The following is a 16,855-nucleotide window of genomic DNA, read 5'->3' as shown; positions in this document are numbered from 1 at the left end:
GAGCAAGCTGATGATGCATGCTGTGAGCTGTCTACAATGTAGCTACAATCTGATGTATGTGGCAGGTGTACTGTAGGTGAATGGCACAACACAACCCTGAGAGTCAAGTTCCTGTCTGAACACCATGGCAAAATTTGTTTTCGATGGTGCATGGTGAAAGTCAAAGGAACAAAATTCCAGCTAGGGTAAGCTGTCATGAGTTTCATCTATCTTAAGGGAAAAATAGACTCAATTGCTGACAAAACCAAGGCTTAATTTGTATGATACAGTGCTACAAGGCACCAGCAAATTTTGTCAGGGGTGCAGGGTACCATATAGTCCAGCAGTTTGAGAGAAATTCAGTCTGTGATTAGCACCACACTAACTGGAACTACCTGTCACCATACTATGAGTGGTGTGTGGGGATTGATTTTGGAATATATTTTCTAAGAAAGAATAGATTAGATTAGATTCAGTTTTCGTTCCATAGACCCAAGAAATGAGATGATTCTCGTGGGTGTGGAACGTGTCAGTGAATATAATACTTACTACCCTGATCATTTGTCAGGAGAGTGTCGAAATAGGTGATTACAATGCAGTGGACTGGAGCAGCCAGTATATCAGAATGAGACATTGTAATGCACTGCTAATAAATTTATCATACACAAAATATCTAATCTTGACTGTTGTGACCAAGTGTTGTCAGAACTGAAATCTAACAGATATTTTTACTTAAGCTGGCTAAACAGTCTCTGTTAAACATTCATCTATGGAGTAGAAGGAGTTGCCTATCAAAAAGTCTTTCAAATTCTGTTTAAACTTTGCTTTATCTGAAACCAAGTTTTTAATGGTTGCTGGAAATTTATTGTTAATATGTATTCCTGAATATTGGACCCCTTGTTGTACTGAGGTAAGTGGTTTTAGGTCTTTATGTAGATTGTTCTTATTCATAGTGTTGATACTATGTATTGGGCTGTTGGTTGGAAATAGAGATGTATTACTTGCAACAAATTTCATTAAGGAATAAATATGCTGAGAAGCATATTTCAGGTTTCTACATGAAGTTCTTCAATTTACACCACAAATGATTCTTATCGCATGCTTTGACACCCTAAAAACTTCTGCAAGGTTTGATGAGTTGCCCCAGAATATGATCCCATATGACATAATAGAATGAAAGTAAGCAAAGTACTCAAGTTTTTTTATACTTATATCTCCTACATCTATCATCATTCTCACTGCAAATACAGACTTGTTTACACACTTAAGCAATTCTGTGGAATGCCCTTTCCAACTGAATTTATTATCGAGTTGTAATCCCAGAAATTTAACACTGCAACCTCTTCAGTTTGTGTGTCTTCATATGTTATACGCATGCTGGAAGGAAATCTCTTTCAGGTTCTGAACTTCATATAGTGGGTCTTCTCGAAGTTTAATGACAGTGAATTAGCTTTAAACCACTTATAATGTCAGTGAAAAGTTTATTAGCCGCTATTTCTAAATCTGTACTTGACTTGCTACTTATTGCACTGTTTGTATGATCTGCAAACAAAACAAACTTAGCATCTGGCAATGTAACAGATGAGAGGTCATTAATGTACACAAGAAAAAGCCAATGGACCAAAGATGTAACCTTGAGGAACACCACATGTAGTTAATTCACAGGCAGATGAAGACTGACTGCTTACTGCACAGGTATTTCGCAACGACACCCTTTGTTTCCTGTTAGAGAGATAAGACTCAAACCATTTCACAGCATTACAGGTGACACCAAAATATTGTAATTCACCTAAGAGAATGCTGTGGTTCACACAATCAAAAGCTTTTGACAGCTCACAGAAAATGCCAGTGGCCTCTAATTTATTATCTAATGAATTAAGTACATTTTCATTGTAAGTGTAAATAGCTTTCTCTATATCAGGGCCCTTAATAAATCCAAAATGTGACTTGCACAGGGTACTATTTGCAGTCAGATGTTTAAGGAGATGCTTTAACACAACCTTTTCATATATTTTTGAGAAAGCCGGCAAAAGTGAAATTGGTCGATAGTTTGCTGGTATTTCTTTATCCTGCTTCTTGTAAAGAGGCTTAACTTCGGCACATTTTAGCCAGTCTGGAAATGTTCTGCTAATAAGAGATTTATCACACAAATAACTGAAGGTAGAACTCAACTCGCATGAGAGCACTCTGATTAAATTTGTTGATATGTTATGGTACCCACTGGAAAACTTAGATTTTAAGGATTTTTTGATGGATGCTACTTCTTTGGGAGACATGAGTGTCATTTCCATTTTACTGAAGTTATTTGTAAAGACTCCATTGCACTGTTCACCGAACCTGATAACCCCAAGCTGTCAGTAACAGAAATGAAAAACTTGCTTAAGAGGTTTGCATCACTACATGCACTTGTTACCAAAGTCTCTTTTATTTTTAGAGCTATCTGTTCCTCTTCCTTTGTGGCCCCCACGTGTCTCTAATTTCACTATATCCCATACAGATTTTATTTTGTAGCCTGATGTAATTATTGTTTTCTCATAATAAAGCTTCTTCGATTTCTGGATTATTTGTTTCAATATTTTGCTGTATTCTTTGTAATGCATTACAATTCTAACATCAGAGCTGTTCCTAGGTAGAAGATACAGTCTCTTTTTTGTCCCACATGATATCTTTATTCCTTGTGTAATCCACAGGTTATTTTTTGACTTCTGTGTGATTTGAGTTACCTTAAGGGGAAAACAATTTTCAAAAGTGGAGGTAACATCATTAATGAATGCTTCGTATTTTCCATTTGAGGCAGAAGTATTGTTAACATCTATCCAGTTCCTGCCTTTGAGCAATTTCCTGAATTTGTCAATTTTTGACTTCTTTATTACTTTCCTGTACTCAGATTTAATAGAATTGTTATCCTGACAAGTTTCAACACTTAACACAAGATGCTGCATGTCATGGCCAGATAGCCCATTTACTATGGTTTCTGCGATACAACTTTTTTCCCTCTACATTTGTCTACAAAGATATTATCAATAGCAGTCTCAGAGCATTTACATATCCTAGTAGCTAAGTTCACAGTAGGAACTAAATTGAATGATAGTCTTCTTGACTGCAATAGTTGTTCACTGAGAGAGCTTTTCAATAAATCAACCTTAAAATCACCAGCAACCACCTTTTTTATTATTATTATTATTATTATTATTATTATTATTATTATTACCGTGAGATGGGGCAGCAGAAGAGGTTAAAATTTCGTGAAGGTGATCTGTATGACCTGCTATTATAAAGGACTTATTATGAAATACTACTTCTGTTGCACAAGCTTCTTAGTGCTGCTCTGAGCAAAATTGATTAATATCAGTATTCTTGAAATAAAAACAGTTTCTGACAAATGTGGCAACTCCTTCTTTCTACATATTTTCTCTACAGAAATAAAAAGCTAACTTGAATCCTGTAACATTTAACATATCTATACCACTGGTCACATGATGTTCAGAGAGGCAGATTATTTCAACTGGTTTGCCCAACTCTGATTCTTCACCAAAAATAAGCAACTCAATAAGCTTACCCCTTAGTCCTCGGATATTCGGATGCAATAACAATAACCGATTTTGTGCACTGGCTGAGTTACAACTGGATGAACCTAATTTTCCTGCCAATTTTTGAGTATCTCTAGTTTCAGTCAGAGACTGCCAGCATGAATTGTGTACGTTAAAATATGCTTTCTGGCTGCCCGTTTTATCAGTGTGAATGATAGGGGGAATTGTTGTTGCACGGATAAATTTTGGGATGGTGATCCAAAACATGCTGAATATCAGAGTTTAATGGAAAGGGACCATCTGCAGTTAAAAATGATTTGTTCTGGATAATTTATTAAGAGAGAAAGAGTTCTCAGTATCATTCTTAACTTGTAAGTGAAAAGTAAAAGATAACTGTTGTGTCTGTGTATGGGTAGTAATAAGGAATGTGTTTTCTACATAACTGTGTAGATTTTCCAAGCATATTAACTGATGATATTCTTCTTGGGACTGCAGTCAGATTAAGTAACCATCTGAATACAACCAGTTTTCACAACTGGGGCACTGTGTGTTCACTTGCAATAGGGCAGCAGTGTTGATTTAAGGCACACTTGCTGTTGGTCTTACATGGCATTTAAGACGGCTGCCGATCACAGTATCCGTCAGTTCTGGCAAGAGTAGCATACAGCATTCTTATCTGAAGACGATGTTCAGGTACACTACAGAAATATTTTTTTCACATGATTGCTTGATCTGGTTGGAGACCCAAGAAGAATACCATCGATATATTTTCTAGTGTTTAAGATATAGAACATTGTTGAGCAGGGCATGAGGCTCTTGACTGGTTCTTGTTATGTGTTAAGTGACATGTGGAGTTATTGAGCATTGAGCAACAATGAGCCAGAGGCCTAGAGTTGTAGGGTAAATTTCAGCCTCTGGACTGTGGTTCAGGCCTTATAATACTTAGGAAGAAAACTGTAAATATTGTATATGTGACAAAACAAAATGGTTAGCATGTCTTGATAAGATGACGTACTCCCTGGTTGCATACAGCTCGCACTGGTGACATCAATGGCTATGGCAACAGCCCCACATGTAATGTACTTGTAGTGGTATATTTGTTCCCTTCTTATTATAATGATTTTATTTATAAAACTTTTTGATTTTCTGTGATTACCGCATATTGTTTTACATACACATTTTAACACTTACTGTTATCCATTTGAAAGACCGAGATGCTTGTGCCTCGAATAAACAAATAAGAGCAAATCTGTATGGGTATGTGTAGCTGCCTGACAGTTTAATTTTCGGCAATTATCTTGTAAATGACTAAACCAAAACTCATGATTTTTGAGGAATCATTTCTGGTTGCTAGCACTATGTACATATGACACAAAATAAATGTCATCAACCTCACCCCAAAACAAGCACTCATAGTTTATTTTTTCTTGTCCTCTGAAAGAAGACAAAGCATTATAACATATTTTTACAATGCCTTTCCTATGCGCTAAATTTTGAATGATCGTAATTGAGCATAATCTCACCCCGTTCCACAATACCTTGAACATCAAACTATTTTCTATGTCTTGTTCCATATTGGGTACAAAATTTTGACTTTTACCTTCATATTTGGTTTCAGATGAACCAAGCAGTCACTACAGTGTCAAGCATGGATCTTCACCTGGCCGTGCTATTTCAAAACAAGATCTTGGTGCTTTTATGATTGAAAGCTTATCAAACCCAGCGCATTACGGCCAAACATGTGGAATTGCTAACACTCCAGAGGCAGGAGATAAATAATTATATTGTTGTTCTATGTACAATACAACTTTGTCAAATAATGAATGAAATACGGCTGTCAAATGAGGGGTTAAGATTGAGTCTGAGTGCATTACATACTGTTCAGCATTAATTTTCAGTTAAGAGGATTATTAAAAGACAGTCACATATAGCTTTCAGGCCAGAAAACCTTGGCTTGCAGATGTGCCATTTTTATCATTGGTTCAGGTTTCCAGCCCGAGATGCTGGAGTGTGTACACGAGGTGTGATTGCTTTTTTTGTGTGTGTGTGTGTGTCTTTAAGGATAAAGGGTGCAGCCAAAAGCTATCATGTCTGTCTGCCTCTTGATGTGTCTTCCTTACGGTAAGCAGCAATCTGTATTGTCCTACATTGTTATAACACAAGTTTGTTATTCTGTAAACAGCACTGGTAACAATGTATGACTGGATAGGAGTATTTTTATGGAATGAAATTCAATAATTTTAGTGGGCATTGTAACTCAACAACTGGATGTTAAACAGTTTTTGATATTGCATGAAACATCGATGTTTTTTCGTTTCTTGTGCTCTTGGTTGTAATTTTCTGGCTCATTATGTAATCCTTTGGCTTGTAGATGAGACATTTTTATAATTGGTTCAGCTTTCCAGCTGTAGAAATAACCCCAATATAAATTTCTATGTGTGAAGGTGAAAGCATTGTATTATAAATAAACCAAAAAAGACCTTATTAAAAAGATAGAACATTTATGTATTGCATTTGTTTATGGTGCATAGCTACAATCATATACTATTCTGTTCTGTTCCAAGTATTTTTTAACATTACAACTTGTTGAACACATTCATCTGCAAACATTTGTGACTTTTCTTGTAACAGCTTAAGGTTATCACATGTACAAAATTATTTATTATGGATGTAAACCTCTGCATGTAGTCTGAGAGGCTCCTTCATAGGAAAATGTAGTGCATGTGAAGAATACTAGGGAACTTCAATGTGTATTAGACAAAAAACAACTACTCTCATATAGTGTGAAAAATTTGGTTAACAAGTAAGTGGTAATTTGCAGTGTACACACATCTGATGATGGGCATGTCGTCCATTGTTAAAACTTTATGTGAGCCTTAGTTTCATTTTTCAGATTTTTGTCACTTTGTTGTATGCATACAGAAATGCTCTAAATTGGTCAGGTAATTTCACAAAAAGTGTTTATTGTTTGATGATATAGTAACCCAGAAATATAATATTGTTACTGGTATTGTCTTATACACAAGATTGTGAAGGTGTGATCCCAAGGCAGTGGCCAAGGTGTCAATAGCTGCACAATCTGAGCCACTTGCTTGATTTACAATTTCACAACTTTAAACAATGGAAAATCCAGGATGGAACAATGACAGTATTACGAAAAGGACGGACTGCTACTCACCATATAGTGAAAATGCTGAGTCGCGGACAGACAGAACAGAAAGACTGCTGAACAAGTAAGCTTTTGGTCAGAAAACACACACACACACACACACACACACACACACACACACACACACACACACCCTCGACCACTGTCACTGTCCGAAGCCAGACTGCGAGCAACTGCACACAATGGAAGAAGCAACCTGGGTGGTGGGGGTAAGGAGGAGGCTGGTGCAGGGAGGGGAGGGATAGTGAGGTAGGGGTGGGGGATGGTAAAATGGTGCTTGTGGGAGCACGCAGGGACATTGTGAGGAGACGGTAGGACAAGATGCATTGCAATCAGAAGGTTAGATGGGGGGCGGGATTCGAAAAGGAGGAAAGTAAAATGACTGTGGGTGCATTCATGGAACAGAAGGCTGCATAACGTGGGAGTGGGAACAGGGAAGGGGTTAGGTGGGTGGAAGGATGGCGACCAACAAAGGTCAAGGCTAGGGGATTACAGGAACATAGTATGTATTGCATTGATAGTTCCCACCTGCACAGTTCAGAAAAGCTGGTGTTGGTAGCAAGAATCCAGATGGCACAGGATGTGAAGCAGTCATTGAAGTGAAGAAACTTGTATTGGACAGCGTGCTCAACAGCTGGGTGGTCCACCTGTTTCATAGCCACAGTTTGTCAGTGGCCATTCATATGACAAACATCTTTTTGATGTCATGCCCACATAAAATGAAGCACAGTGGTTGCAGCTTATCTTGTATATCACATGACTGCTTTCACAGGTGGCCTTGTCATTGATGGGATAGGTTATGGTGGTGGGAGGATACTTGGGAGAGGTCTGGCATCTAGGTCTATTAAAGGGATAAGAGCCAAGCGGTGGGGAGACACTGAGGAGAGCGGAGCGCACTCAGCAAGCAAATTTTTCATGTTCCAGCACTCTTTTGGTTGCGTAGTGGTTTATTCAGGAATAACACACTGCGCACCTAGGGACCGATAGGGACTTCGCGAGACAGGGCCCCCTTTGCATGGGACAAGCCCACGCTTGCAGAGGCCAAGGCTAGCTCCTTCTTCTATGCCCAAACTTCCATGCTTCCATTGGCATTACGGCTGACACACAAAACGCACCTCGCTCGTCCAAAGCTACGAAGAAGAAGCAAGAATTCAACACCATGAGAGATGCTGACCTGCATCAGGCAGGCATTTCAATGTCCAGCAGTGCCGCACCGGATCCAAATGAAGGCCTGAAGCTTCGCACTGGCTTAAGGCCAACTGCTACCAACCAACAGAAGAACCTCCTGGGCCTGCCAAGAGGAAAAAGATGGATGAGACAACCCTGAACTCGTCAGTTAACAAAAATTGACACAAAAAGTCCTACCCCATTCAAGATGAGGAGGGATTAATCTCAGCCACCCGAACGGTTCCTGCCTGCTCCTATACCAACAAATAACTCTTTTGTAGCTACAGACGCCGACCCAACCCACCAAAACGACACCTCGGCCACCACGGCCCACACTACTACAAAGTCACAGAAATAACCTCCCATCATCGTAGAAATCAAGGAGGCATACAAAATCCTGCAAACTATCAAGGGCCTTCTCAGTAACCCTTTCCACTTCAGAACAGCTGGTAAAGATCTTTACAAACTTCAAACCAGAACTACGGCAGATTTCATGAAAGTCACGGAGGAAATCCCAAAAAGGCAATGGGGATTCTACACCTATTCGCCTGAAAAAGTTATCAGCCATGTGGCCAGACACTGTGCAATGCCCATTAAGTGCGTGAAGTGCGGCGAAGAACATACCTCCAAAGATTGCCCCAGGGATAAAGACTCTTCCCCCCACATGACAAATCTCACCCGGCCAGTTACCTCGCTTGTGAAGTCATCAAAGCCTACAGGACCAGACAAAAGGCAACCACACACCAGGGTCTCACCGATACTGCTATTGCAGCTGGCAGAAGAAACACAAATGTCGCAGCAACCAATGCCAACACTGCCCCATCTTCTAAGGCCAATGCCCCCTCCCCCTGAAGGTATATAGAGAACCAACCTCCACCACCACAGGTGTGCTCAGTTCATTCCCCATCATCCAGCTCCACCCCCTCCGACCATTGCTGCGCCCCAGCAGCACACATTTGGTGCTGGATTGCCAACAACTCAGGCACAACACAATACATGCCACCCCCCAGGAGTTCAACTTGATCTTAATCATGCAAGCCACGATGAAAGCCATCACTGACGCCCTCCAGGCTATCATGGCCACCATTCCGCAGCAGATTTCTGCTGCAGTTCAATTTGCCTTACAGGCCATTCCAAAGCCAACCTCCATCACTCAATATGGCAGCTAGATTTGGACTAACTATGTGCACTTGGAACGCCAATGGAATTCGCACTCAAGTAAGCGAGTTTCGTCAATTCCTTCAAGACGAAAGAATCAATGTATGCCATGTCACCGAGACACACATGAAACCTGATATCCACGTATGAGCGTTGCCAACTACAGCTGTTTCTGGACGGACCGGCCGACTGCTGGTGGAGGAACAGCACTCCCCCCCCATCTAGAAGAAGCAGACTTCAAGGCATTACTGTCGCAACAGGGAAAACTTTCTACTGACGGCGACTTTAATGCAAAAAACACCAACTGAAATAGACCCATCACGAATATCGGTGGACGCCGTCTCCTACGAGTTGCAGAAAGAAACCATGCCATCATTGTAGCACCATATGACCCCACATGCTTTCCAAACAGAGGCCAGAGTGATGTACTGAATGTAGCTATCATTAAGGGAACCCCCAATGATGTTACTGCCGCCACCAGATTGGGCCCTTACCTCAGATCATGTCGACCTTGTCGGCATAAATAAACTACCAAGACACCACCTCGATATCCGAGGAATCAGCTGGGAAGCATACAGCCAACTGCTCGAAAGAGAACTTCTGGACACACAGACAGCAGGAGCAGAAGCCACACTACTATACATAACATCCAAAGCACTGGACTCTGCAACAGAAGCCACATCACCGTGACAACCCACATGACCAAAAACTCACCAACTGCCTCCACCCATCACAGCAGCCATCAGAACCACGCATTCAGAGAGTGGCAGGCAATGTGCAAACCAGCCACAAAGCGCTGAGTAAACCAACTGCGTAGCAGTAGAAAAACACAAAAACCAAGTTTGGGCAGATACGATCGCGCTGCTACAGCTACGAGACCAATCAGCCTCAAAGATTATGAAGTCTCTACTAAGGAAGGGACAGAAGTTACCTCCTTTACACATGGGCAACAATATTGTCAGCAAACCATATGCCAAAGATAATGCCCTGGCAGATGCATTCGCAAAAAAATTATCGGCAATCAATTACCCTTATGACGCAGTCCACATTGGTCTAGTTAAGAAGCGCCTTCCAAGATTCCTCACCAGCTGAGCTGAAGACGACCACATCCAACCGATTTCCACAGCAGAAGTAAAAATACAGCTCGAAGAACTAAATTGAAAAGCAGGAGGAAGACCAGACCTCCTAGCAAATGAGCTGCTGAAACAACTACCACCCACCACAGCACACTAATAGCGGCAGCTTTCAACGAGATTGTGGCAACAGGCGTCTTCCCCTTCACATGGAAACATGCTGAGGTTGTCCAGCACACCGAAGATAGGAAAGGACCCTCGAGAGCTGGAGACAGCTAGCTATACACCAATCACTCTCTGCTATATCGAAACTCTTCGAACGTCTGTATATAAAGAGACTTCAGCAGCATGTGGAAGCAGAGCACATGATACCAGACGTCCAGTTCGGCTTTTGCCAAGGCCACTCCACCACCCAGCAGCTACTACGCCTAGTTGAGGAAGCATTCAGCGCCATGGAAAGGAAGGAATTCTTCGGGGCTGTATTTCTGGATGTCTCGCGTGCCTTTGATGGTGTGTGGCATGAGGGCTTCCGGTATAAACTTCTAGATAGCGGGTCCCTGTGCCACAAGCGACACTCCTGAAAATCTACCTCAAAATCCGGACATTACATGTCCGCACTCCAGATGGTACACAGTTCACCAGACTCATCAAAGCAGGAGTACCTCAGGGCAGTGTAATGGGACCACTGCTATACATGCTGTACACATCTGACGTACCATCAACAGCCAGAACACACCTGTCTCTATATGCCGATGACACGGCCATCTACTCCTGAAGTATGAATGCTGCACACCTTCAGGCAAGACTGCAACAAGCTTGTAATATGCTGAGCGAATGGGCGACGAAATGGCAATTGTCCTTCAGCACCACGAAGACGCAGGCTGCAGCTATTTGCAGAAAACCTTTTCCACCTAATATCCAGCCCATTGAGATAAGGGGCACTCCAGTCCCATGGTTAAAAACAGCGAAATACCTGGGTGTGACCTTCGACAGGTGTCTAACATGGCGCCCTCATACATAAAACATCCGAGAGAAAGCCAGGAGGAATGGTAGTGCTTTACCCACTACTAAATCCATCTTCAACACTACCATCAAGACTGGGGGTGATATTGTACCTCACATTGGTGCAGTCAATCCTAGACTACACTGCTGTTGTGTGGGGCAATGCTGCTCCAACCCACATACGACGACTACAAAGAATTCAAAACCTTGCTCTGAAAAGGACACTCCACCTGCCACTCACCAGCTCACAGGGTGCCCTACCTGAGGGACTGATTCAGAACCACTGCCAAGAACACAAGACTCAGAAAACAACCTGGTACGAGAACTTGGACACAGGGTCCACTACCAGGCCTCCACGAAATGGCCAGACAACCTACGTGTATATATATTTTTAAAAAAACGAATGTGTGTGTGAATTTATTTACCATAAGATGTATAAATGTGTGCATTGTATTAATCATGTGCATGTGTGAGCGAATGGGGGGGGCATCCAGCCAGTGTCTTGAAATCATTTTAATGCAGGAAAAAATAAGCCCACCAAAAAGCCAATGTTTTATTTCGGATATATGTTATTATTGAAGGTGTAGTAACAAGGCTTGTACTTCTATCTTTCACACTGGGCAACCCAAGATGCCCCAACAACTTCTGCAGTGAGAGGCAAGGGGTTGGGAGCAGAGGTGGAGTAGGAATGGATGAGAGTATTGTGCAAGTCCAGTGGACAGCACAATACCGCTGTGGGAGGGGTGGGAACGATAGTGGCTAGGACATTCCTCATTTCAGGGGCTGATGACATGTAATCGAAACCCTGAAGGAGAATGTTATTGTTGCTCCAGTCATGGGTGGTAATGAATCATGAGGGGAATGCTTTTTTGTGGCCAGATGGTGGGACTTTGGGGGTGGTGGGTGACTGGTGAGGTAAGCACAGGTGACCGCTTTCTGTATAAGGTTGGGAGGGTAATTTTGGCCACAGTGAGACCTGTGATATACTTCGAGGGGGACTGCTGGTCACTACAAATGTGACAACCCCATGTGGCTGGGCTATATGGCAGGAACTTTGGTTTTAAATAGGTGGCAAATGTCAAAGTAGAGGTATTGCTGGTGGTTGATAGGTTTGATATGGACGGAGTTACTGGCATAGCCATTTTTGAGGTGAAGGCCAACAGTGAGGAAAGTGGCTTTTTGGGTTGAGGAGGACCAGGTGAAGCGAATGGAGGGAAAAGTTGTTGAGTTTCTAGAGGAGTGTGGATAGGGTGTCCTCACTCTCGATCCAGATCACAGCGATGTCAGCAGTGAATCTGAACCAGGTGAGGGGTTTAGGATTCTGTAGCATTAGGAAGGATTCCTCCTGGTGGCCCATGAATAAGTTGGAATAGGAAGGTGCCATCTGGGTGCCCATTGCCATATCACAAATTCCATTATAGGTGATGCCTTCAAAGGAAGTTGTGTGAGAGAGTAATATAGTTGTTCATGGTGACCAAGGAGGAGGTTCAGAAGGGTAGTGTTCAATAGCAGCAAATCCATGGGCATTAGGGATGCCGGTGTCAAGTGAGATGACATCAATAGTGATGAGCAGGGCACTGTGTGTTAAAGTGACACGAATGAAGGAGAGTTGGTGGAGGAAATGGTTGGTGTCTTTTATATGGGAGGATAGGTTATAAGTAATAGACTGAAGGTGTTGGTCTATGAGAGCAGAGATTCTCTCAATTGGGATGCAGTAACCAGCTGCAATGGGGCTTCTTGCGTGGTTGGGTTTATAGACTTTAGGAAGCATCTAAGAAGGTAGGAGTGGTAAGGGTAGGGGGGGGGGGGCGGTGTCAGGGGAGAGGTTCTAGGATGGGCTTAAGGATTTGAGGAGAGACTGGAGATTCTGATGAAATGGGATCACTGTGCAGGGTTTGTAGGTGGACGAATCTGATGGGTGGTCGAGTCCTTCGACCAGGTAATACTTGCAGTTCAAATCCACAGTGGTGAAGCCTTTGTTAATGGGTTGGGATCAATGTTAATTTACTCACCAAGCAGTGGCAGGAGAAAACACACACAAAAGTTGCGGACATGTGCCAGCTTCTTGAGGGAAGGGATGAAGGAAAAGGTCTGTCAAGGTTTAGGAAATGGGGAAGATTATGGAAAAGTCAGCCAGAGCCCCAGGTCAAGGGAGACTTACTGGTCCCCATTTCTCAAACCTCACCAATCCGTTTCCTTCACTCCTCTTCCTTTGCCTTCAATCCTTTTTATGTATCCAATTATATATTTTCAAAAACTGATTATTTTCAGTGACTGTATCATAAGGCGCATTTCTCCACTATGTAATATTGTCACTGATAGGAAAGGATTGTGATACTGAAGCTGCAAAATTTTGTAACAAAGATGATGTGCAGGCATTTAGTACAATATTTGACAGCAATTCCTTATTAATTCAATGACAGCCAGAGATACTTTTTTTGAATATTTTGCTAAAAATACATATACATTATCAATATCTTTCAAGAACATTGTTCGTGTGTGTGTGTGTGTGTGTGTGTGTGTGTGTGTGTGAGTGAGTGAGTGAGTGAGAGAGAGAGAGAGAGAGAGAGAGAGAGAGATTAGGGGAAGGGAGAATGCACAGCACAAATGGGCAACAGCAGGAAGAAGTGATCAACACATTAATAGTACACATGATGGCCCACGTATTGTCGGCTACACTTTGTTCCTGATATTGAGAAGAGATTTTTGACAAAATAGTTTATAAAGGAGACAGTATTCCGTTGTTGAGGTAACACCTGTAACTTTTTTTTCCCATTGAGATATTGAGGCAAAATCTCCTTTTCTTGTTATTTGTGACTTCTTGACAGTCAGCACAGTGACAGAAACTTCATTAATATTAGTAGTGAACCTGTTGGTAAAAGCAGATGGGAGATATCTAGTGGGAAATGAAACAAGTATCCTGAATAGATCAACAGGAATGAAAGGCCTTATTTTAATGTTATCTTATTGATAAATTATAATTAAATTCTCATAATAAAATAATTACATGGTAGTATCCTCCAATACACACACACACACACACACACACACACACACATTATCCCTGACATTAGTATCTTTTTCTTGATGTTAAGAACTATACCAACTTGAATGTTTTGGCACTAATATGATGAACTGTGAATCATCCATTTTGAGCTGTCAAATTGCCAAAAATAAGGCAAACTGCAATAATAGGTGTATCCTGCGATTTTGAACAAATCCTGGTAAGTAGACACTGAGAAAAAGTACATTTTGTTCTTAAAAGATGCAACTTAGGGGGAACAGTCACTAAAGTTTTCAGTGCACTCTAGCTCTGTAAGATGGGTTGTCTGCATCTGGATTGTCTGCTTCCTCTTCCATCTCATCTTGCAATACCCTTTTTCCTGTTCATGTGTGTTGCCTTGCCCTCATTTCAAGTTATCTAATAGATCTCTCTGGTGCCCTGACTCTATTGTTATCTAAATTTAACATTTGTTTCATTGTGAAAAGACTAACAATTTGTAGCAGTCTTTTCAGGACTTCAAACCTTACAATATTTCCTTCACAAAGTTGTCACTGCAACTAAGACATCAAAATGCAGTGTACTAAATGACACAAGCACTATATTGGGGATTAAGCTGTTGATGGACTCATTAGGAACCATATGTAGCCAGGAAGACAATTTTTCAATAGTCTTACATCTGACTCTGAAAGTTTCTTCCAAGACCTCCACTTTGTCAAAAGTTATTGTCGGTATGTGAATAAATTTCTCATAATTTCGCTGTTCTCTGCTGTATTTGCACCATGAATCACTTCCTAGAGGTCATAGGCTATGAATGGGTTTATCGGCCTTTGGAGAGGTGTGAAACAAAATTGCCCATACAACTTTTCTCATATCTTCTACACTACAAACATTTTGCCTGATTGCTATACCATAGTAATATGGATTTTATCCGTGAGTCTATTCTTATCATACAATGCTCTGCCACCTTGCAGTTTCTTTCCCTTGTATGCAATTTTCAGTCAACGCAGCCTTGTATTCCATTTGCTTTTATACATGCCCCATACACTTCAGTTTAATGGTAGTTACATTTTCTCCATATGGCTTCTCTTCCACAACTGCTTTGAAAAATTTTAAATCGCCATCTCTTAAATAATTGACAAATGTTACCTCCTTCAATTGTTCAGATTCTTGAAAAATGGTCACCACCACACAGTGTTTTGTTTAAATGAATGAATAAACCAAAAATAAGGCAATAATATATTTGGAAAGGGAAAATTCTGTAGGTAATCAGTGACAAAAACAAAAATTGAAAATTTAAAGATTTCAACTGGTACAGAGCCCTGTTAATGCTGCCATTTAGGTAGTAATTCATCGCCATGAAAATAAATGCTGCAAACACAGTTAAAACAGTGCTTTTATAGTTGGTTTTAGTGTTTCAAAATGGTGCAGGCAATACCCATAAGGATTTTATTCGAATGGGAAAATGAGATGGAAGAGGAAGCAGTGAAATAAATCATTAGGAAGTCATGTTAAAAGAGTAAAGATAAGAAACACAGCAAAGGACATACAACAAACAACTCTGAACTATCATAATTCTTGTCATTTAAGAATGAGTAAAAATCCAACAACTATTGAAAAGTTATCACCTTCCAGGATATAAATGGTGGATATCTAAGGTCTGACTCTTGTTAATCTGTGTTTTCAGACAATTCTGTGAACATACAGGAAGTATTCATACAGTTACTGCATAGATGCATCCTTCCCACTTATGGAGTTTCCAATATCATGTCTTTCTGTTAGATGTAATTTTTTTGTGTAACCAGGAAATGGGATTCTTTTTTTAAAATCCTCAAAAGAATTGTCTTGCATCTTATTGACGTTTAAGCCACTGTCATAAAATACAAATGAGTAATTTACATAGTCAAATAGTGAAATCTGTGCTATTAGAATATTTGCGAGAAAGTGAAGTATATGTATTATTAGCATCATAGTAACATATGGTATCACAGTAATGTGTTCAATACGTGTACTTCATATCACATTCTGAATGCTCCAGAAGACAGAGCACGTTGGTTAAAACATGATTCTAGTTCATGAGGTGGTGGTTCATAAATGTTCCATGGTTTCTGACACTTTGTTCCTTCCAATAACCTATGTCACAGAATGGCTTTAATGACACCAGGTCATGGAACTAAACAACTCTACAAAGTTCATATTTCAGTATTGACAGTTGAAACCTACCTCGGGGAAGATCATTTTGGATTCTGAAAAAACGTAGGAACACGCAAGGCAATACTGACCCTACGACTTATCTCAGAAGATAGGTTAAGGAAAGGCAAAACTATGTTGATAGCATTTGTAGACTTACAGAAAGTTTTTGACAATGTTGACTGGAATTCTCTCTTTGCAAGTCTAAAGGTAGGAGTAGTAAAATACAGGCAGTGGAATGCTATTTTTACAAATTTTACAGAAACCAGATGGCATTAATAAGAGCCAAAGGTCATGAAAAGGAAGCAGTGATTGAGAAGGGAGTGAGACAAGATTGTAGCTTATTCCTGATGTTATTCAATCTGTACTTTGAGGAAGCAGTAAAAGAAGTGAAAGAAAAATCTGGAGTAGGAATTAAAGTTCAGGGAAAAGAAATATAACTTGGAGGGTTGCTAATGGCACTTTAATTCTCTCAGAGACTGCAAAAGGACTTGGAAGAGCAGTTGAACGGAATGGGCAGTGTCTTGAAAGGAGGATATAAGATGAACATCAACAAAAGCAAAACAAGGATAATGGAATGTAGTCG

At 40.8% G+C, this 16,855-nt stretch overlaps 1 protein-coding gene across 2 annotated transcripts in view; it reads left to right on the top strand.

Annotated features, from left to right (window-relative positions):
* The window catches only part of LOC126359882 (flavin reductase (NADPH)), a 64,031-nt gene extending 58,018 nt beyond the window's left edge, over positions 1 to 6,013 (top strand). For both annotated transcript variants that reach the window (XM_050007663.1, XM_050007665.1), the window contains exon 5: positions 5,128 to 6,013. In XM_050007663.1, coding sequence (XP_049863620.1) covers positions 5,128 to 5,288 — 161 coding nt within the window. In that variant the 3' untranslated portion in view covers positions 5,289 to 6,013. The remainder of the gene's footprint in view (positions 1 to 5,127) is intronic.
* Positions 6,014 to 16,855: the final 10,842 nt, after the last annotated feature.

Source organism: Schistocerca gregaria, chromosome 1, assembly GCF_023897955.1.
Source record: "Schistocerca gregaria isolate iqSchGreg1 chromosome 1, iqSchGreg1.2, whole genome shotgun sequence".
Lineage (NCBI taxonomy): Eukaryota > Metazoa > Arthropoda > Insecta > Orthoptera > Acrididae > Schistocerca > Schistocerca gregaria.
The sequence above is the reverse complement of the archived record's forward strand: the minus strand, read 5'-3'. Positions and strand labels throughout refer to the sequence as shown.